This window comes from Ambystoma mexicanum, chromosome 6p (genome assembly GCF_040938575.1).
Source record: "Ambystoma mexicanum isolate Mex_15411 chromosome 6p, UKY_AmexF1_1, whole genome shotgun sequence".
NCBI lineage: Eukaryota > Metazoa > Chordata > Amphibia > Caudata > Ambystomatidae > Ambystoma > Ambystoma mexicanum.
In genome coordinates this window covers 1,193,249,428-1,193,272,423 of record NC_090935.1, presented here as the reverse complement: position 1 = coordinate 1,193,272,423, position 22,996 = coordinate 1,193,249,428, and the positions used below count along the sequence as shown (strand labels likewise).

General features: G+C 47.3%; 1 protein-coding gene across 4 annotated transcripts in view; it reads left to right on the top strand.

The window, feature by feature from the left end:
• Positions 1-22,996, top strand: part of NMRK1 (nicotinamide riboside kinase 1) — a 665,849-nt gene that overhangs the window by 455,548 nt on the left and 187,305 nt on the right. For 3 of the 4 annotated variants that reach the window (XM_069625834.1, XM_069625835.1, XM_069625831.1), the window contains one exon: positions 11,520-11,821. In XM_069625834.1, the coding sequence (XP_069481935.1) occupies positions 11,520-11,701 (182 nt within the window). In that variant the 3' untranslated portion in view covers positions 11,702-11,821. Of the gene's footprint in view, positions 1-11,519; positions 11,822-22,996 lie in introns of those variants that run through there. The other variant, XM_069625832.1, reaches the window with a different exon arrangement.

Below are 22,996 nucleotides of genomic sequence, written 5' to 3'. Positions count from 1 at the left end.
GACTCTACAGCAAAGAAGAAACTATCTTTTGTTCCTTATTGTTACCAGGAGTACAGGCCGCTGCGAACGTCAAGTGGCTGCAAATTGTGCGTTGAGAGGTAATGCGGCTGGCCAATGATACAGAACAAGGCCTCATGCGATCAAGATGGAAATGCGCACCATCCAGCTGATGACGTTGCAGAACTGTTACATGCTAGACCTCCTCACTGCCATGGAAGGAGCAGTCTGCAAAAAGATTGGCGATTCCTGCTGCACCTACGTACCTCCAAACGACATGGAAAACAGACCTTTCACCAACATAATAGATGACCTTCTGTTAGGAGTTGCACGGGACAACCAGGCAGATTTGGGGTTGCTGTACGAATGTAAGGGGTCAGGCAAACGCATACAGGAGGCGGGTAAACAAGAACGAAGAATAGACAAGGAAATTCTGAAAACGGGACAGGAAGAAAGGGCAGACCTTGATGGTGAACAAGACTGGATGGGACCATGCACTGGGAAAACAATGAGGAATTCCACTAGGGCTGTATTTATTTATTTATTTTATTTATTTCTAAAATGCTGAACAAAAGGCCCTGAGGTATGAGAGTGCTGGGAACTGACAAACAACAAAGAAAATATAAAAATCAGAGGAGGGATCCGCGGTCAAGCACAGCATGGTAGAGTTCTATTTAATTCAAAGAGGAACGTTTTCAATTTGCATTTAAAGCTGGGAAGACTAGGACATAGCTTCAGATCAGGGGGGAGGCCATTCCATAGTCGTGGTATAGATTTTGGAAAGCATCCATCTTTTTCCTGAGACAGTTTTGTTTTGGGGATTTGTAGCAGACCCATGTTATTGGATCTGAGGCTGCGTCTGACCGGTAGCCATTTGAGATATGCTGCCAGATAAGACGGCCTCTTTCTCTGAATGTAGGAGTGAGCAATACAAAGGGACTGAAACGTTACCCTTTTTGCTATAGTTAACCAGTGTAGTGATTTCCGTGCTGCCGACACATGTTCAGTTTTGCGCAGACCTACCACAACTCTCACTGCGTTGTTCTTAACAACTTGTATACGGTTGATTTCTCCTTTCCCAACGCCTAGTAGGATACTGGCACAATATTCCAGGCAGCTACCTATGATAGCCCTAGCCAAAGTGGCATAGCTGGATGCCTCAAGATACAGCCTGATTTGTGTCAGGAGCTTGATGTAATACGACGTGTTTGGACACTAGGCAGCTAATGTGAACCCACATTGAGAGCTCTTGATCAATGGTAGCTCACAGAGTCTTCACTTTCTTGAGAGTGGGGAGAAGACAATCTGCAATTTGAAAAGAAGACTATGCTTGATCTAAGTTGCACAATTTAGAACCAGTGCCCAAGATTATGATCTCCGTTTTGGAGTTGTTTAGGGCTAGGCCATTATGCAACATGCAGAGGTGAATTTGGTTGTACGTGGCGTTGATAACCTAAGTGTCTTTGATGTGATTGCCTGAGAGTGGGAAGAGACACTGAGTATCATCCACATAGTTGGCAAAACAAGTACCTTCAGCATCTAATTGATCAAACAGTGTTGGCATAAATATATTAAAGAGGGTAGGGACAGACACGAGCCTTGTGGTACTCCACATTTAAGAGCATATCCTTCTGTGGCATTCTCATGGAAGACCAGGGATGTCCGGTCTGACAGGAAAGAAAGCACCTAGCTGACTGCTTCCTTAGAGAATGCCGCTGTTCTAATAGTCTCCTGGCTAAGTTGGAATGATCTACCAAGTCAAAAGCGGCAGTAAGATCCAGGAGCATCAACAATGAAGCTTTGCCCTTATCCATATATTACAGAATGTTATTCTTAAGGTCTAGCAAGGTAGAGTCAGTGCTATGGGCGCTCCGAAAACCCGATTGCTTAGGGCCCACTAAATTATGTGCACTCAGGAAATCCTGGATCTGTCCATGCGCAATCTTGTCCAAAACCTTTAGGAGAAAGGGGAAGTTAGTAATCGGGCAGTAATTACCCACCAAACAAGGATCCAATGATGGCTTATTCAGAAGAGGGGGCATCCATGCCTGCTTAACATCTGTTGGAACTGGCATGTCTCTAAACAAGGCATTTCCGAACTTTGTAATAAGGGGGGGTGAGAGCCTGGACACAGGATTTGACTGTGTTTGCAGGGCAGATATCCCCCGTGCAACTGGTGGGTTTTATCATGGTTAGTATACCAGAAACCTCTGCTTCAGTCACTTGTACAAGTTTTAAGAGCTTCGGCGGGTCTGGCTGGTGCTGGAAATGAACAGGGGGAGGTGTGGAATTCAGTTGGGCTAACCTGGATTCAATGTCCCCTTTGATCAGGGAGATCTTGTTGTACATAGCCTTTTCGATGTGGTTGCACCAGTCTGAGTCTTTTACCACTGTGGCATTAATTGGACAGGGGTCTTCGACTTCCCTTAGGATCTTAAAAAGTTACTTTGTGTCCGATGCAGCAGTTTAATCCTGTTCTCATAGGAGGACTTTTTGTGGTACAGATGGCCTCTTTGTGCTCCTTTGCTGCTGGGGCCTAGTTGGACTCGTCATCGGGCAAAAATGTTTTTTGCCATTTCCAGAACGCCTTAGTTTTCTTATATTTCAGATTTTGGATTTCTGATGAGTACCAGCTTTTGGATGGTAAGGTCTTTTCCAATCTTTGCTTCAGAGGGGCTAGGTTTAGGGGGGATAAGCTCTCCATGGCTTTGGTCATCATCTTGTTATATGCTGATGACAATTCAGCTGCTGACTTATACTGAGCTAGGTTATTCAAATAAGAGACAAAGAAAGGAGCTAACACCCCTGGAGTGAGTTTTCGTAATTTACGACAGAACACTCTCCCTCGTGATGGTTTAATTTTCTTTATGGTTGAGATCAATAGTATTTCAAAGTATATGAAGCTATGATCCGACCGTGGGTATGGCTTCACTTCAACCTCATCAAGACCAATTCCACGTGAGGTCACCCAGTCAAGTATTCAGCCACAGGAGTGATTTTGTTGCAAGACATGTTGAGTGAGGCCCAGATTTTCCAATGCAAGCATAGTAGTTTTTGCCATTAAATCTAATGTGTTGTGATAACCCAGATTGAAATCCCCAACCATGACCACTTTGGATTTTGGTTTAAGGGAGGAAGAGATCATTTCACATTGGTTTGATACAAAGTCTGACATAGGAGTGGGTGGACCATACAAAATGTATAGGTTTAGTGTGGTATTAGGATCAAGGTCAAGTTTGACTAATAGGTTTTCACAATCTGGTGCGTTCCACCAAATTCACCTGGCAGAACTACCCAGGTACACTATACACAGGTTAGACTAGAGACTACCCACAGATATAAGGGAGGCGCAATGCCTCTGTGCAAGTAACTTTTACAAGCACCACACCCTGCAAGCCCATGGAAAGGAGGCAGCAAGAGTGGCTTCTGTGTCTGGACCCTAGGGCACAACAAGGAGTGTACTTACATGAGACAAGCCGGAATGGGTCAAACCGAAACCTACAGCAGATTCCCTCTGAGGGAACAGAACGCAACACACTGTTAGATTAAATTTACTATAGACTGCAAGTAAAATTAGACAAAGGGAGGGGCAGAGATTACCTGCTTGGAAACCCAGCAGCCAAACTCTGAACAAAGGAATAACAGAAGTATATAGGGAAAAATAGGCAGTCAACGTAAGCAATGTTCAGGACAGTGTGAAAACCTGAGGGTTTTTCCCTTCCCACTCCTGAGGGATCCTCTAAACAGGTGGCCATGGGAGGGCCATCGCTTTTGGACCCTGACCCTGGGGGAAGACTAGCAAAGGAGGATCACCTGGGTAGAGGGTCCTCTGAGATTGGGCAGGGATTACCCAAAGGTTAGACATGGTTTTCCCCCTTTTTGAACAACCCCCTACCCGACATTCCTATATGGCTTACTGTTCCCCAGACACCCACTTTCCACATTCCTTTGACGAAAGAACTAAGACAACGAAGAGGAGTATTTCACCAGTATATTCTTCCTTTCCAAAACACCACAGTGCCATTAAAACGAAGAAACTACATTTGGAGGCAGTCTACCATTTTGATGAATGTCCTACTTACAAGGTCAGGTTAACTCAGGCACTGGGCAAAGATTGTATCCACCTGAAGCCTGTTAATACTCTACAGGTGTATAAAGGAGTAGCTGCAAGAAACAGAACAAACAAGTTGGAACCCAAGAAGGAACCCGAGTCACAGGCCGAGCTGACAGGCAACTGGGAAAGGCTGAGCACCCTGTGATCTGCTCGCGTAAAGCGGTGTGCCGAGACGCTGAAAGAGCGGTGTGCCGAGGTGCTGAAAGCTGTGTTTTGAGAAGGCTAAGAAAGTGTTGCGAGAGAGCCGTGTCTCCAAGGAGCCAGAAGGTGATTGAGTTGTATGTTGATCTCTGAAGGAAAGTCGTTGAGGTGCTCGTTCCCCTGGGCCAGCAACAAAGCCCAGGAGTGTCTGACGGGCAGGCAAGGAGCCCCTGACCTCGACACGGCATAACCGCAAAAGCTAAGCTGAAGTAATCGTAACCTGTGAGTTCAAAGTGAGATTGGAGCCCGGTTGGTGAAAGACGAGAAACGCAAGAGATAATTTGTTGCAAGTGAAAGACATGCGTAGGATGAAAGACGTGCTGAAGACAAAACTTCAATTGTACATTGGTAACTGTAATGTGAAAGCAATAATTGTGAAAGCGAAGGAAGCAAAGTAACAGAGTAGTCATGTGTACGTTTACACATTGTCGAAAGACTGTTGAAATTGAATCACTCTCCAAAAGTGCAGTGGAGCTTTTCCAAAGCTCGAAGTAGGAGAAAAATAGAAAGCATTAGAGGGCAGCTACGTGAGATAGGGAGAGCAAGCTAACACCCCAAAAGAAGCTAAAGTGTGCCTGGGACACGACTCTGTTTGTGAACTGTGATAAAATGATAAGAGTGCCAGGGCACAATCCCAGGAAGCCAAGGTATCGGAGTGGTCCCACACAGGGCTGAGTAAAACTGTGCGCTGTCGAAAGTCTCTTTTGTGCGCTGTCGAAAGTCTCTTATGTGAAGAGAAACTATTGAACTTTCAAGTTGTTGTAATTGAGGGGAAGGAAACCGCTGATTAAACCAGAGCAAGAGAGTCTTGTGAAAGCAAAATATTGTGAACTGTGAAATTCCCGAGAGAAGGCTTCTAAGTCTGTGGAGAAATAAAGTCCTTAGAAACCTGATGGAACTTTGTATGAACTATTTGAACCCAAGAAATTTTGTTGAATCCCAAGTAACTCAAGCTTGGCGAAGGGAGCCTTGGGACAACTCCAGTGCCATCCTGATATTATTTTGATTCACTATTTTATTTTGATCCAATCCCATACATATTATTGTTCTAGCTAAGATTAAGTACGTCTTTAGTTGTCTGGCCCCTCTTGTTACTAGATTAATTCATCCTTTGCCAGTGCTACTGTTCCAGATTCTTTGAAAAATGTTTGATCCCTCCTGTTTTGGAAAAGCCCACTCTTGACCCTGCCTCTGTGGATAATTATCATCCAATTACCCAATTACCAATGTCACTTTTCTGCAGAAAGTTTTGAACAGGGTTGCTTTCACACAATTACAGCAACATATTTTAAGCAGTCACTTATTGGCTTGCATGCAGTCAGGTTTTCGTGCTCTCCATGGCACTGAGACTGCCTTGGTCGATTTAAAATCCAATTTATGTTACATCGTTGACTCGGGACAGGTTGCTCTTTTGATGCTCCTGGATCTCTCTGTGGCATTCAACCTTGTTGATCACTCACTGCTGTTGGAGAGACTAGCAGCCATTGCAAACTGTTCCAATAACGCTCTGTGCTGGCTGTCTTCATTTTTGGGTCCTAGATCAGCCTGTGTCTCTTCTGGTGGCTTTAAATCTCCTGCTGAATTGCTTAGATGTAGTGTTCCGCATGGAGCGTGCCTCTCTCCTACTCTTTTGAACTTGTACACTCGCCCTTTCTTCCATCTTCTCGATAGCATTGGCATAAGTTACACTAACTACACCAATGATACTCAGGTGTTGATCAAACTGCTGGCAACTATGACCTAGATCTCATTGAAATCACCTCCATCTATGCCACTAGCGAAGGTTGGAAGATTAAGAACTCTCTTGTAATCCAGATACTCTTCTTTTGACATTTCTGGAGTTTCTATTGGGACCAGTCACTGGGTCAAGACCCTTAGGGTATACCTCGATTGTAACCATAATATGAAAAAAAATATTAGTCAACTGAAGGCTTCTTGTGCCTATACGATACATCTTATTAGACAAATCAAGCAATTTGTGTCCGATTCTAACACTGCTGCCCTTTCTGTTGCTTTGGTCAACTCTAAACCTCACTACAGAAACAGCCTTCTGGCAACCACCTGACAGTCTAACCTGGCCGGCCTACAGGTGGTGAAAAATAATGCTGTTTCAGCTGTGTGGGGCCTGTCGAGAAGGAATCACATCTCTGAAGCACGCAACTCTGCATTGGCTTCCTGTTAAGCACAGCATTACTTACAAGGTGCGGTCTCTCACCTTTAAGTGCCTTAAGGATAAGGCACCATCTTACCTGAAGGCAAGGACAAACATTCTTGTACGTCCCGCTCACTTCGGTCCAGTTATCTCAAGAAACTTGAGCAGCCACAATACAGGCTTATTCGCTTTGGAGACTCTAGTTTTGACTTTGTTGCTGTACGCCTCTGGAACTCTCTCCCACTCTCTCTTCATCTTTGCTCAGAGTTTCTTTCTTTAAAGAAATCTTTCAAAACATTTCTTTTAAACTCTGATGATTAAACCGTTTTAGTGATTCCGGCACCCTCTCTTGGCTTTTCCATGGCTCCTCTTCCCTTTTCTTTCTTCTTACTCGGTGTGCACTGAGGCTTTGAGTTGCGCCTTATAACAGTTGATTAACATTAACAGAGGAAAGTGAGGGAAAGCGTAGGTTTGACACAGACATCCTTATTATTTTGACTGTTAGACATTTGACTACCTTTTGACTTAGTTTAATGATTGAGACTAGTCCTATTTACAAATCGGGCCAGTTAGGAAGTCTCAAACTCCTTTTCAAGTTAATACATGTTTTACAAACGTGCTTCCTTGTGTCTACCTTTAGATACCATGCCTACCCCACAACAGAGACCAGGAATGAAAGAGGAAAAGCAAGTAGAATATAATCTAAGTGCAATGGTACAGGAGACTGGAACTGCAGACTAGAAACTAAGGACCAGAATCAAGGAACAGCGATATGAACTGTAGACCAGGAACAAGGAAAACTCAGGACTGAAACTAAGAACTAAGAAAAGAAGGACTTAACAGTAGAGTGGTGACATGGAATTCAAGGCACTGTAAATCTGGACTGGAATAAAAAGGACAGGCCTGCAGAAGATAACAAGCAAACTCAGGACTGCAAACTTGCAAAAGCCAAGTGTTAGGGAGAATTCTCTGTAAAGGCTAATTTCCCAATCCTAGTGAGTCCCCCAGCAGCTTTGCTGGATTTTTGGGGTTTATTTTTTTCTCCTGCTAAGAGTGAGACTCTTTTCCTCCCACTCTTAGACATGATTTGAGGTGTTCCTTTGACTTTGTATGTGTTTTATGGGCTATGGGGTCCTTTACCCCATAGGGCTTCATGTGTTTTTGGTATATAGGTTACACAGCACCCTCCGTGCCGTAACCCAGGGGTGTCGTAGCGACCCCCAAACATAGACTCCATACCCTGGGACTGACTACTGTCTCCCAGGGCATGTAAAGTCACCATTGGCTTTACTAGTCTCAAATTGTGAACAGAACCAGTACAAACCATCCTATTGTGGACGTACTGGTCTGGGCAATTCGATTGCCACGGGGTCTGTTGTTCGAGGGGGCACTGTCCAGTCCCCCCCGACCGAGTTTTGGCTGGTGGCAGTGGATACCTCTTTTTATATTTGACCGCAAATATATTCCTATGGGATTTTCCCATTGTTCGAGGCTACCACTTTTTAAAATAGCCTCGAACATACCGCCGGTTTATTAAATTAATATAAATTCACCGGTTGGTATTTTTTGCTGAAACTTGGTTCCAAAATGGCGTTTGTGTTCGCTTCTGTGACTCCAACCCAAGTCAAGCCCTTTGTTCCACTTTTTGGCGGGCTTCTCCACAGAAGCCTCCAAAAGTGGTGCCACTCTGTCTGGGTACCACAAGGGATGTGGGAGGGGGTTTAGGCACCCTGGACTGAGTTGCCTCGGCAACTCAAGTCGCACTGTTGTGTGATTGGCCCAAGTGGTGAGCCGCCCGGCTCACCACTTAGCATGTTTGAGTGACAGCTAGGCTGAATGAATGGGGGTTTTCTGCATAAAAGCAGGGCTTTGGGGACTGGAACTTCAGAAGTCACCACAGGACCTAAAGAATCCGAGGAAGGAGAAGCCGAGCCGACCTGCAACGACGACACCACCTTTGACTGGTGGGGATAACCAGTTTGCCCGTCTTTTCACCTTCCTGGACCATCTCGTGGCCGCTTTGCCCGTGCCAAGCACCCCGGCAACCGGAATACCACGGTTTACCACAACCGCGAAGAAAAGGGTGGTACCTTGTAACCGGGAAACTGCGCGGCTGGTTTCTTCCCTGGCAGCGAAACGACCTTCAGCTTTCCTCCACGTCGAGAACTCATCTTCCTCTGGCCGAAACACTGACTTGCACCCGCTGCCAGGAACAACTTCCCCCGCTGGGGCGTTCTTCCCACTTTCAGGTACTGTGTCCCGCCTGGCTTCCCTAGCGACAGATCGTTCGGGGTGACAGTAAATCCTCGACTTTCTAACCTGGGTTAACCTGGGACCTGTTAACTAACTTTTCCTGACTTGATTTCAATCTTTTGTGAACTTTCTACAAAGACTCTTTGGGCATAACCCCACTGTGTGATCCTGGACACATTTCGCTTGCTCTCTCTAAGAGTGGGCCTGGCATTTGAACTTCCTTGCTCTCCAGTAGACTTTGCCTAACCTGCCTCACTGTGGTTCTTTGAAAAGTATTGAAATTTGTGTGCTTTCATAACTCTGCCTTTTTCCCTCCCTTTTCAATATCTTATTAGAGTGCCATCTTATGTTAAGCGCTCACCTCTGTCTGAAAATAAGTGGTGTTTCTCATTAAGACTTGTCTAATAAGTAATTAGGGTTGTATATATATAATAGTGACTGTGTGTTGGAATTTACTTACCTCTTTGTGCTACTGTAATTTACAAGTGTGTCTTTAAATAAATAATTATATACTTTTACACCAAAGCTCTGGTCAGTGTTTGCTTGTACTACTGTATCTCTGTACCTATTGTGTATACTCTATATACTGCCTAACTCATCTTGAGAGAAGTCTGACTGCTCAGCCACAGCTACCAGGTAAATCTGGGTGGTACAGACTGCTACCAATTGAGTTTACTGCCAACCACCTGTAGTCCTAAATCTTTTGCAGTGGTCCCTAAGGGAACTGCACAGGTTTCTGCCTAACACCAGGTAGCACGGACTATGGGCATAGAACAAGGATCTGCAGGCAGGGAACAAGATAGTAGAGCGCAAGGGGCTGCAGACAGGGAACAGAAGACTGCAAGCAAGGGAGCAGGGCTGCAGTGCAGGAAGCACAGTGGAGCAGGGCAGAACGCAGAAGAGGGTAGGCAGAGTAGCAGTCCTGCAAGGCAGGGTGCACAGGGCTGCAAGGCAGGGCGGACAGGGCACTGGAGCAGGAGCAGGTTCTGGCAGCAACAGGAAACAGCAGAATTCCGAGACTCAAGGAACAAAGGGCTTGGAGTGAACTCAATGCAAGAGCCCTGTGCTTGTGCAAGCAGCTGCTTAAATACTGGCCTGCCGTGTGCTGAAGCAGGCTCGTTAGCAGCAACTGGAGCAGCACACCTGAAGGTAATCTGCCTCCTTCCTCTATGGTCCTGGGAAGCAGCACTGATCTCTAGGGCTTCTGGGGATTGTGGCTCCAAGACTGATGTATAGAAATAACCAGAGAATGAGCACTGCCACACGGTGCATTATGGGAATTGAAGTCCATGTTTTCGGATATACAGATTTGTGAAAAGAAATGTTAAATAATGATTTTGGGTAGTCTCTGAATATGGTAGAAAACACCCTGCAGGTCTGCAGACAGCACCACCCAGAGGCAGAGATGCAGAAACATGACACCTGAACACCCTCAGCACGCAGATGCAAACAGAAGCCGGCATACAGGAGAGTGATTGGTTTGACAACCTTTTTTCGTGAGCACCGTCCTCGATGGGGGCTATCGTCAAGACGCTTGTTCCCATTATCGTGTTTGTGTTAGTGATCTTCTGCACCTGCCAGCTGGGACTTCGATACTGTGCCAAAGCAGTGCAATTATGATGGTCTCAATTGGGGTAGAAGAGGCCCCTCGTGATACAAACTGATGACCCAGATAAGCAATGCATGGTTCCAATAGAGCAACGTCTCCACCCCCCAGGGACCACCACAGTCCCCCTACCTGACCCTGAGAATTATACAGAACACTGGGTAGACTTAGTGGGGCGTGTATATGCATGACATGTACTCCCGAGCAATATGCGCAAGCAGGGGAACGTTTATGGCGGTATGCAGGGCATGGGTACCAAAGGAAAGGTCACCTCCATACTTGGAAGCTGAAAGATTCAAGAGGGAAAGAATGATGATGGAGGAGAAGCACACCTGGGAGTTTGTTAATGTACTGTTAACGAAAGCGGGAATGTTGGGGAGGATGGACGATTGTCCCAGACCCCCAAGCACTTTCGGATGAGGCAAAGGCCTGTATGTGTGAAGTAGGGGATAGGGGAGGGTACAGGGGGTAAGGGGTTGTCAACTGTGCTCCAGGGCGAGGAGGGTATTGAATGATTTACCTTCAGAGTACATCAGGAATTAGACACCATTTTACATAATAGCGGACATATTGAAATTGAGGTCGGGCTTCACGCTGTAGCCAGGGCTGCAGACCTGAGCCACATGCACATGGAAATAAGAGTATGCATGCAGGAATAGGTTGTAGTTTGAAGCTTGGCTATAGCTACAGATATTCACAGGCACTGAATTGTCTCATGCTGCCAGCTTTCATATACCAGAAGGAATGCGCCCTGCAAGGCCACAAGGAGGATGTGAGCTTTCTTCAAGTAACAAACCCACGAGAAGGCGGGCACGAACCTACAACCTTTCCCATCCCTACTCTAAGAATTACCACCCAGATGCCCCCTTTCTGAGACCCTTAGCATTTCAAGGTACCAGTCAGTCCCAGGCCACCAACCATAAACCTGTTAGGCATCCAATCGCTCAGAAAAGATCAGAAATTAAGGGTTAATTTGCCTTCACTATAGGTCATGTGATTTGTGCTGCAAGGTGCCGGGGCGGTAAAAAACAACAAATCTAAAACGAAGGTGAGGAGCTTTGGATGGACGCTAATGTGTCTGGAATCCAGCTGTAGTCTGGTAGATGGAATGACCTTGAAGTATCCTCTTAACCCGTGTCTGCAGTACCAGGTGCACATTAGGTTAGAGATAAAGCATGTATTGTTTTTCTTTACAGATAACCAATTAATTGTACCTTCATGCCTGATGATGCATAAGGAGGAACCTACGTGGAGGAAGATGGACAGAAGAGGCTGGGACCAATGGCCTGGCATTCCTTATGGAGCAGGTAGCCAATGTATAGGGTTGCGCCAACCAGCCAGTTGGATTTGTGCATTGTGTAATTTGCATCACTGGTGACGTTGTATGCCTTTATAAAGTGTTGCTCATGCAGATTTAGCCATAACGTTCCGTGGCAGCAGAGTGCTTTGCTGGTGATTTTCTATTTTTTTGGAAATTAAACCTTGTTCCCCTTGCAAAGAGGTGTGCTGGGCCTTTTTCCCTAGCAGGTAGTATGTTTTTTGGTGTGAGTGTTGAGGGGCTTCTCTACAACTGCCACCCACTCTGTAATCCAGCCCTTGGGTTGGTATATGGGGGATCCCCTATGTTCCCCACCATGTCTCTAGCCTCATTTGTAGGCAATCCCTGCCTCCTTGAGAACTGTGCAGTCACCTAATATGTTTCTAAGTGGGTGTTATGAAGCATATGGGATGCATGACGTTAATAGACCCATTCTTGTTGCATAATTAATGGGAGGGTGGTCTTTCGGTTGCATGACATTGCGGCCACTGGGTATTTCCCCGAGCCTCAATCAACTTCAACTGCAGGGGCCTGCAGGTGGCAGGACAACATTAGAAGCAGAGAGAAACTGCAGTTAAGAGGTCTAATGGCCCAAACTGGAAATGTGCCGACATTCAAAATGGTGGACTGCTGCTTTTTTTACTTATGCAAGTGGATCCATGAGGCGATCCACCCCATTCCCTATCAGCCGGGGCGACTGTAGTCATCCACTTGCCTTGTACAATCACAACACACAGGCTGTGGACACACATCATGCACTCACAAAGCCAAGTCATGCGCACTTATAAAAATGCACTGGAGCAACAGGAAAGGGGGCTGCTAGGAGCCTGACTGGGAAGCAGTTGTTAAAGTGGAACGTGTATAGTGTAACATGGCAGAGTGGAGAGGAGCTGGAGTGGTGACGGTGCGAGAAAGGATAGGCATTGGAGGGAAGGAGTGAGGAGAGAGAAAGAAGAAGAGGAAAAGAGAATGGCTGTACAGTGAACATGGGGAGGGGAGCAAACAGGAGCAGAGAAAAGGAGAGAACAAAAGAAAGGTGGATGAGGAAAAGGGAGTACATTGGAAGAGGAGGGAAAGGAGGAGGAACACATTGGAACTAAAAGCAGAGGCTGATAGACAAAAGAAAGGCGAAGGAATCGCAAACCATAGAACCTCAGCCATAAGAAAATCCTGCACTGGCCGAGGAGAGACCTCAAATTATAACAAATATTTGTTTTAAATACTGAAGGGTAGCATGGGCTTTACTTGGTAGGACAGAGCAAGTGGACCAACACATGATCCTGATGACTACAAAAGACAGTTGTTGTGATGTACTTATTAAATAGATGTGAGCTGGAATGGAACATTGCTAGAGCACTTGGAATTTGGGTGTGAGGCCAGCTCCAGAGTTTTATCACTGTCAGTTGAGCTTGGGTGATGGGACCCAGTGTCTTTCATAGTTAACAGCTCATGTAACTTACAATAAAGTATGTCTAAATAAGCACAAGAAGTCTGAAGAAGGTGCTATTCAACATTGGTGACAATGATTACTCGGAACCCACACAAAGAAGAAGAAAGCTGTGGAGGGAGAGCAGCAGAAGGAGAGAGACCACTGCCCCCAGCCATCCAGAAGTAAGTCCCATCACCCAGGGGCGTTGTGCAAGGGGGTCAGGAAGAGAAGATTAAGGGGACATTGAAGTAACGATAAAGAAGTAAAGAAGATAAGCCCCAAGCTAAATAAACCCAAAGGCAAAGCACAGGTTTCAGAAGCATGAAGTAAAGCGGACTGTCCAGTAAGCCCCGTGAGAGCAGCATTCCCGAGCAAAGAAGTAGTAGTCCTCAGGTGGAGCTTAGATAAGTCTGTTGACGAGGAAGCAAGATGTGGATGTCTCTGCCCCAAAATACTGTAAATCATTCCCCTAAGGAGTTAAAAAGGGAAGCCATCCGCAGGAGAGGAGAAACAGAAGTATGCATAGGTGTGAAGAACTATGATCTGTGGGTTTGGTTTAAAGAGTTGTGCCAAAGTGTAATGGTGCCGTAACGTTGGCTCACCCGTGGGATGTGACCGTTTAGTAGCAGGAGTTCAGCGATGCTCCGCTGTGTGTAGGAGACTGATGACGTAGAGCGTGTGGGAGCCGCGTGTGAGGAGATAAAGGTTTTGGCACTCTGGAAGTGGGCGGACCCAGGCAGGGCAGAGCGGTGTCTGGGTGGAGGGTGCTGGGATTGAGGAAGTAGAGCGGACTCTCTAGGTGGGTGCAGGGGGAGAGTGTGCTCGGAGGAGGCGGTAAGAATGGGAAAGGGGGGTGGGCAGGCTGAAAAGAAGGGAGGGGTGGAGGAAGGGGAGAAGAGGGGGAGTACGCTGACTATGAAGTCTACATCTGTGGAGGGGGGAAGGGAGGAAGTGAGGGGCAGCATCGCAGTAGGTCTCCACAAAGGGATGATGGAGGGGGGACAGACCGGGGTATCTCAGGGTCGGGGACCCAGGATAAGTGTGTTTTGGAGGGGCTGAGGGCCTCAGGAAGCGGTGTGCCTGGGGAGGAGCAGATGAAGTGTGACAGTGTGTGGAAGGTGGTGTTGAAGCCTGATAGCCGTGGGAAAACGTTTCAGGGGGAGAATCCGATGGTGATTGCTGGATGGCTGAAAGAGGCTGTGGGGAATGTCATTCGGGTGCAAGTGGTGACTGGGGGTCGGTTGTTGGTGGAGGGGAGAGGTGATGATAGTAAGGCTAAGATTCTAGAGGTGGGCTGTCTGGGTAGGCGCGCGGCGCGAGTGTTTGATCAGAGTGGTGTGTCGTGTAAGGGGGTTTTGTATGGGGTACCATTGACTGTGAATATGTCTGAGGTGGACGAGCAGCTGGCAGAGGTGGGGGTAGTGGAGGCGTGGAGGCTGGGGAGGAGAGATACACATGGGGATGTGGTGTCCACAACTGTGGCAGTGAGGTTTGCGAGAGCGGGGTGTCCAGAGGTTGTGGAGTTGGGATATCAGAGGTTCCGTGTGAAAGCTTATGTAGCAATGCCCTTGAGATGTGATACGTGTCAGCAGTTTGGACATGTGGCAAGAGTATGCAGGAATGAGAGGCACTGTGGGAGGTGTGGTGGAGATCATGATATTAAAGAATAAAGGGTGGAAACTCCGGAGAAGTGTGTGAATTGTGGGGGGGGCACTCTACTGCGTTTAGGGGGTGTGAGAGTCAAAGGGTGGCGAGAGCGGTGGTGCAGGTGAGGACAGCGGAAGGTTTAACTTATGCGGAGGTTGTGGCAAAGGTGAAACCGGTTAGAGTAGTGAGTGAGATGTGTAGGAGAGAGCCGGTGGTGGATGAGGCTGCGGGAAGGAAGGGAGTGGTGAGAGAGGTGAAAGGCGTAGAAATGGTGGTTGTCCCGAAAACTGAGTTTATGTGTTTTATAGTAAATGTGCTGGAACTGGTTCAGGGGAATTTGTCAGTCAGTGTGTCGAATCTTACGAAAGGAGTGGTGGAAGCAGCGAGGAGGTTTTTGAACGTTGTAGATGTGTTAGAACAAGATGTGTTTAAGAAGGTTACTAAAGTGCGGAAACAGAGTGGGGTGTCGGCCTGAGAATTTTGCATTGGAATGCGAGGAGCTTGTTGAGGAATGGGCAGGAGTTGAAAGCGGTGTTGTGTGGGGAATTGAATGTTGATGTGGTTTGTATTCAGGAAACGTGGTTAAGGGGTGATCTGAGGTTTGTGATTCCGGGTTTTGAGTTGTTTCGTAAGGATAGGACGGAGGGGAGGCGGGGGGGTGTAGCTCTGGCAGTTCGGAAGGGGTTGGTTGCAAGGGAGATTGTGGTAGATGGAACAGTGGAGGTTATTGGGGCGGGGATTCGGGTAGGGGGATCAGAAATCTTAGTGTTGAATTATTATAATCCGTGTGAAGTGGTGGAGGTGGATGTGCTGTCTGGAGTGATAAGGGGACATGTGGGATCTTGTGTTTTATGTGGTGATTTCAACAGTGCCAATGCGTTGTCGGGTTGTGATCGGACGGATGCAAATGGGGAATTGTTGGAGGGTATGGCGGATGAATTGAGTCTGTTTTTGCTGAATGACGGTTCGGGCACAGGTTTGGATGTGAGGACTGGGAAGTTGTCGTGTTTGGATCTGACCTGGGTGTCTGCTGCGATTGCGGGTGAAAGTGACTGGACGGTGCGTGAGGATGGGGATATAGGGAGTGATCACTCTGGCATTTTGGTGACTGTGGGGGGTGAGGTAGGGGTCAGATCCCAGGTGCTTGGGAGTCGGTTGAATTTTAGGAAGGCTGATTGGGAGTTGTATAAGAGATTGTGTCAGGAATTGATTGTTCCTCGGGATAGATATGGGGGGGTGGATGAATGGAATGAGCATTTGGTGCAGGGAATGAGAGCGGCGTCGGTAGCGGCAGTTCCGGAGGTAGAGAAGGGGAAGGGGAAGGGGGGGAAGGTTGAGGTTCCTTGGTGGTCGGTGGAATGTTCACGGGCTGTGGCAGCGCGTAAGAAGGCGAGGGCCAGGGCGGTGAGAACGGGAATGTTGGAGGATTTGTTGGCATATAAGAAGGCAAAGGCGGTGGTGCAGAGGGTGATTAGGGAAAGAAAGCGCGGATATTGGAGGGGCTATTGTGGGTCTCTGGGGAGTAATTCTGACGTGGGTGAGGTTTGGAAGCAGTTCAAGCGGATGTCCGGGTTGATGAAGTGGCAGGGTGGTATGTCTGTGTTGTTGAAAGGGGTGGAGGTGGTCAGTGAAGATGGGGAGAAGGCGAATTTGCTGGGGGAGCATTTTGCGGGAGTGCACAGTTCAGAGAACTTCCCGGAGGCAATGAGACTAAGTATGGGAGTGGTTGAGGAGGAGATGCGGGAGTTGTTGGCGAATGTTGGGCCTTGGGAAGAGCAGTATGAGACTCTGTTTTCTATGGCAGAGTTGGATGGGGCGATTCGGAAGGGGAAGTGGTCAAGTCCAGGGGTGGATGGGGTCATGTATGTATTTTTGGAGAAGTTGTCGGTGGAATGTAAGTTGGAGGTGTTAGCATTGTTCAATGAGATCTGGAAGAGTGGAGTTTTACTGAGGTTATTGAAGAGAGCGATTGTGGTAGCGATTTTGAAGAGTGGCAAGGTCCCGACGGAGTGTAAGTCATTTAGGCCGATTGCGCTGACTGTCATGTTGTGTAAGGTTATGGAACGGATGGTAGTTGAGCGCCTGGGGTTCTATTTGGAGTCGAATGGGTGTCTGAGCGATTTTCAGAGTGGGTTCAGGAAGAATCGGTCAGTGGCAGATCCGTTAGTGAGGTTGGTGACTGGAGTGGAGGAAGCGTTCTGTGATGGGGAGATGGTGGGTGCGTTCTTTTTGGATTTGGAGAAGGCGTATGATATGGTGTGGAAGAATGGATTGCTGGTTCTACTGTTGGAGATGGGTGTGAAGGGGAGGATGTTTCAGTGGATTAAAGCGTTTTTGGGTGACAGGACCTTTCAGGTGAGAGTGAGGGGGGTGTTGTCTGAGGTTTGGAAGATGGAGAATGGGACACCGCAGAGGAGTGTGATTAGTGCGATGCTGTTTAATGTGATGGTGGACGGGTTGATTCGAGCTTTGGAGGGTTTCGGGTGTCAGGTGGATTTCTTTGCAGATGATGGTGTGGTATGAGTAAGAGGGCGGAGTTTTTTGTCGGTGCAGAATCGGTTGCAAGCTGCGATAGTGCGTATGGAGGAGCGATGTGGGAAATGGGACTTTTCGATGTCTGTGGATAAAAGCGTGAGTATGGTTTTCTCAAGGAGAAGAGTGCAGCAAGGGTTGGACTTGGTTTTGAAAGGTGAGAGGGTGAAAAGCGTGGAAGAGTTTCGGTACTTGGGGGTGATTTTGGATAGGAAGTGAAACTGGAATTTGCAGGTGAATGGTATGGTGGATAAGAGCAAACGAAGGTTGAATTTGTTGCGGGCGGTGACTGGGAAAGAGTGGGGTGCGCAGCAGAAGTTTCTACGAATGTTGTATAAGGGGTTGATTTTGAGTGTGATGGATTTCGGATGTCAGGTATCAGTGGGTTTCACGGCGAGTCAGAAGTTGCGGTTGGACAGGGTACAGGCGAGGGCATTGAGGGTGTGTTCGGGTGTGATGAGATCCTCTCCAGCAAATGCAGTTCAGGTGCTTGTGGGGGAGATGCCGTTGGGGTTGAGGAGGGATGCGTTGAATATGAGATGGTGGGTGAAGTGCAGTGCGAAGAGTTTGGCTCATCCGGTGCGTGAATGTTTGAAGTATAATTGGAGGTTTGATTATTATAGGGACCGGTGGAGGAGGAAAGGGGGCACTTTTGGGTTTCACATGTGGGAAAAGGGAGTGCAGTGGGGTGTGGGCGATTTGATGACTGTGACAGATACGGATTTGGAGAGATGGCCGAGGTGGATAACGGGGTCTCCAAAGGTGTGTTTGGAGTTAGCGAATGTGGTGTCGAAGAAGAGAGGATTGCGGGGCGAGATTAAAGCTTTGGGTCAGGCATATGTGGCAGGAAAGGAAGGATGCAAGGTGTTTACGGATGGTTCGAAGGATCCTGTGTCTGGGAGAGTGGGTATGGCGTATTATCTGGAAAGCACTGGGGAGTATAAAGTGGGACGATTGACGAATGATGTGTCAATTTGTACGGCTGAGTTGGTGGCGATTGCATTGGCGATTGATAGGGTGTGCGAGTTGGGGTTAGAGAAGGTGGTGATATTTTCAGATTCATTGAGTGGATTGCAGGCGATTGTGGCGGGGGATGGTGATAGGAAGGACGTGATTATGGACATCAGGAGGAAGATCGATCGGTGCGTGCTCGGGGGAATGGATTTGGAGTTGGCGTGGGTCCCCTAGTCACAGTGGCATTTTGGGTAATGAGTTGGTGGATCTGGCAACGGGTGAGGGTATGAGAAGGGGAGCGGTTGATGTGAGATTACCTTTGTGTGGATGAGGTGAAGGCGGTGGTGGTGAGATGGGTCATGGATGAGTGGCAGGAGAGGTGGGTGAGTGGGGTGAAGGGCAGGTGGATGTTTGGTGTTCGTGGGAAAGTGTCAGTGAAGGTGGATGCGGGGAGTCTGGAATGGAGGAGGGGGGAGGAGGTGATGCTGAATCGGTTGAGGATAGGGCATGCGGGACTGAATGATTGTTTGTTTCGAGTGGGGAAGCGTGAGTCGAGGGATTGTGCGGTGTGTGGGGTGCCTGAGACTGTGGGACATTTCCTGCTTAGGTGTGAGAGACATGTTGAGGAGAGAGAATTGATGATGGTTCGATCGTCTGCGCTGGGTGTGGCTGAGCTGAGTGGGAAGGCTTTGCTGGGAGGTGTCGGGGAGAGAGGCAGGAGGAGGAACAGTGTGATGTTGGATTTTGTGAGGCAGACGGGGCGGTGGGAGGAGTTGTGAGTTTGTGAACTAAGTATCGATTGGTGGGTCTGGTGCACATCATCCTTTAGGATGGGGAAGCGCCTGCGTGGGTCCGCCCATGCATCCGATAATTAAGAAGAAGAAGAAGGAGACTGATGACGTCACACTAGTCTCAGCAGGTCTTGGCAAAGTCATGCAATGAAGATGTCAATGTTCCGTGTTTATGGAGCGTTAGCAGATGATATGCGGCATAGGGGCTGAGTGAGGCGAGTAAAGAACCTGCCCTAAATAACGTACCACGTGATCTAGCGTATCTCATGACGGTGCTGCATAGCATCACCCGGGAGGCGTCTTATATGAACAGCTGTTCATGAGAGACGAAGCCACTCCTTGAACGTAGCGTAGCGGCCAACGGATGAATGAATATTGTAGAGCTCTTCCCGTGGGATATTAAGAAGTCGGTTCACCATGGTGCAGGAAGTGAAGGGAGTCTGTGTTGATTTGAAATGCAGCAAGTAGTGCAAGGCAAGTGTTGCAGTCAAGTGAGTGCAGTGGACCTGCAGAAGGATGTGTGAGACAAGTAAGCTCATCGTGAAGGCAGCGCAGGTTTGGCGAGCATGTTCGGTATGCAATGTTGTGTAGGGGTATTGGACTGTGTTTTGTAAAGCACAGCAAAGGGAATAGAAGCTTCAATTCAAAGCGGCACAATGGAGTGTTCGAGTTTTCAGTCAAGCACAGCGAAGTTAAAGGGACAGATTTGAATATGCACAATTTGTATCCTTTGTAGTAAGTGAAGTGATGTGCAAAATGTTATGACATAAAACTAACAAGTTGGAGGATTTGCAGGTGAAGGGTGTGGTCGCCCATGGACATTTAGGAAATAAGTGTTATTTTAACATTTAGAATGAAGTTTGATAAGTGTAAGAAGTGAAGTGTTTGGAGTTGCCTGCGTTGAGATTAAGGTGTATTTCACGAAGAATGAGCTAGCATAACATTTTGAGGATTTTCAGAAGTTTAGTTTCCAAAGCAACATGGACTTTTAGGAGCCTAGTCGTTGTTTTAGGGTCAAAAGATGGCCATGGACTTTTAGGACAAAAAAAAAAGTGTGTGACATTTATGTATACTACACTTTTAACATTGCATTTAAAAGTGGGTAATGCAAAATGTGTTTGTTTCCCCAAGTGTTTGTGGGTAAGTGCCACAAAGTGTCGGGAGGTAGCGCCTCCAAGTGTGTGTGTGTGTGAGTGCCACAAAGAGTAGGGAGGTAGCGCCTCTGAGTGTTTATGGGTGAGTGCCACAAAGTGCAGGGAGGTAGTGCCTCCAAGTGTTTGTGGGTGAGTGCCACAAAGTGTAGGAAGGTAGCGACTCCCAAGTTTTTGTGGGTGAGTGCCACAAAGTATAGGGAGGTAGTGAATTCGAGTGTTTGTGGGTTAGTGCCACAAAGTGTAGGGAGGTAGAGACTCCAAGTGTTTGTGGGTGAGTGCCACGAAGTATATGTTGATAGCTCCTCTGAGTGTGTGAGTGCCACAAAGAGTAGGGAGGTAGCGCCTCTGAGTGTTTATGGGTGAGTGCCACAAATTATAGGGAGGTAGTGAATCCAAGTGTTTGTGGGTGAGTGCCACAAAATGTAGGGAGGTAGCGACTCCGAGTGTTTGTGGGTGAGTGCCACAAAGTATAGGGAGGTAGCGACTCCGGTGGTTTGTGGGTGAGTGCCACAAAGTGTAGGGAGATAGCGACTCCGGTGGTTTGTGGGTGAGTGCCACAAAGTGTAGGGAGGTAGTGACTCTGAGTGTTTGTGGGTGACTGTCACCATAGTGGTCAATGATGTCGCCCCAGATTTTGTTTTGAGTTGCATCATCTCTAAAAGATGCTTGGCATACCTGGAGTGAGTTTATCCTTGCAAGTTTACCCTTGTATGTGGGTGTTGCTTTCTTGGTGGTGCCATGTAAGGAGGGGTGTGCGGCACGGTTGTATACTAATTTACCTTTTCACAATTGACCTTTTCACAATTGAGCTCGGAAAAATTGACCTCATTTAGAAGGTCAATTAGGACATATATGTGGGGGGGAACCCCCCGCAACCTCCTACCCAATCCAGAACCCGCTGCAAACCCCCACCCAATCCCCTTATATTATTTATAATCCAAAACCAACCTAATACATATATAAAATAATATAAAGGTAAATTGTTCAGAAGGTCAAATAGCACTATAATTAGGTCAATTGTGCAAAAGGTCAATTGTAAAAGGGCGGAGATGTGTTGTGATGTACTTGATGCATGTTTGGTGTCATCGGAAAGGGCGGAGCTGTGTTGTGATGTACTTATTGAATAGATGGGAGCTGGCATGGAACATTGCTTGAGCGCTTGGAATGTTTGGGTATGAGGCCAGCTCCAGAGTTCCATTACTGTCAGTTGAGCCTGGGTGATGGGACCCAGTGGTCTTTCATAGCTAACAGCTCATGTAACTTACAATAAAGTATGTCTAAATAAGCACAATCAATCTGAAGAAGATGCTATTTAACAACATTGAAGCCCAAGAAAGAAGAGAAGGACACTATAAATCCCAGGGAATGTGAGTAACTGGTTGGCACTATACATGCCCTCCAGTTTACAGCGATTTACCGATCGCAAAAAAAGCCAGCTAAATCAGCAGGTTTTTTATAACTCTACAAAAAGGGTAGTTTTTGCAAAAACTGCCATTTTTGCAAAAATGACAGTTTTTGAGATGCACCCAAAACTGCAGTTTTTATTGTTTTTAAAAACGTCATGCTAAGATGGGTAAGAAAGGGAGAGGGGGAGTGGTGGGTCAGAGAAGGAGCGGAGGACTACAGAAGGAACAAAGGGTAGGAGGCCAGAGAGGGAGCAGGGGCAGGAAGCCAGTAAGGAAGTGTTGGGCCTGTGAGTGTGATATGATATGATAGTTTATTTATATAACGCCTATACACAATGTGTTTCAAAGCACTTCAAGGCAAGGGAGGGATCAAGGGAAAATACAAGCACATTCTTACAGGCCATGAACAGTAAGGATGTGAAATTAACTATTGTACTCGGCCTGACGACATTTCAGATAGTGCAAGAGCTAAGACATAGATAAGGAAGGGTGGGGGAGAGTGGGAAGGAAATGGAAACAGACAGGCGACTACCGTACTAGGCCTGACAACATTTCTGGTAGAGCCGGAGAAAAACAAAAGGTGAGGGAGAGGGATGCAGAAAGGGAGGGGAGGAACAAAACAAGCGACTATCATACTAGCCCTGACGACATTTCAGATAGTGCTGGAGGTGTGGTGAGGAGGAAAAAAATAGTAATGGGAGGGTGGTGGAAACAGACGAGGTTTGTATCATATTAGGTCCAGGGACAATTCTGATAGAGTAAGTGCATAGAAGAAAGTAAGGGGAGGAGATAGGAAAAGGGAGAAGGGAAAAGAGGAGAGAACAGGGAGTAAGCAGTCAAAAAGAGTGGAGACGCAAGTGTGCAATGGGTCAGAGGGGAGGGCTTGGACCAGAGTTTAGAGAAGGAGTGGTGGTCCAGAGAGATAGTGGTGGGCGAGAGAGGAAGCAGTGGACAGGAGGCCAGAGGGGGAGCGGCGGGTCAGAGACAGAGCAATGGGCCAGAGAGGGTGTGACTTGGGGGAAATAGGGTGCGATCAGCAGATTGGGAGAAAGGATGGGGTAGAGAGCACAATAGACTGGAGACTGGGAGAAAGGACATCAGATGCACTAGGATCATGCAATTTGGGGGAATAAAGTGGGGACTGTGGCAAAATGCTACTGAGAAAGAATGAAGAACTTGGGAGTACAGGAGAATTGGAGAGTGTAAGGCGTGAATTTGATCCCAGTTGTGAGTGTGGCAGGGACTGTGGAGTGTGTGTTGTTTCTTGGCAGTTTGACAGTGCTAGAGAATATGCCCATGACTGGCAGAATGAGAGGTATGGGGGTGTAAATTGTGATTGAGAATTGGTGAGTGAGAGGGTTGTTGGTGAGTGAGAGGGGTACTGGTGAGTGATATTGGTGTGGGTGACTGGGGGATTAGGGTAACATAGAAGGGGAATATTT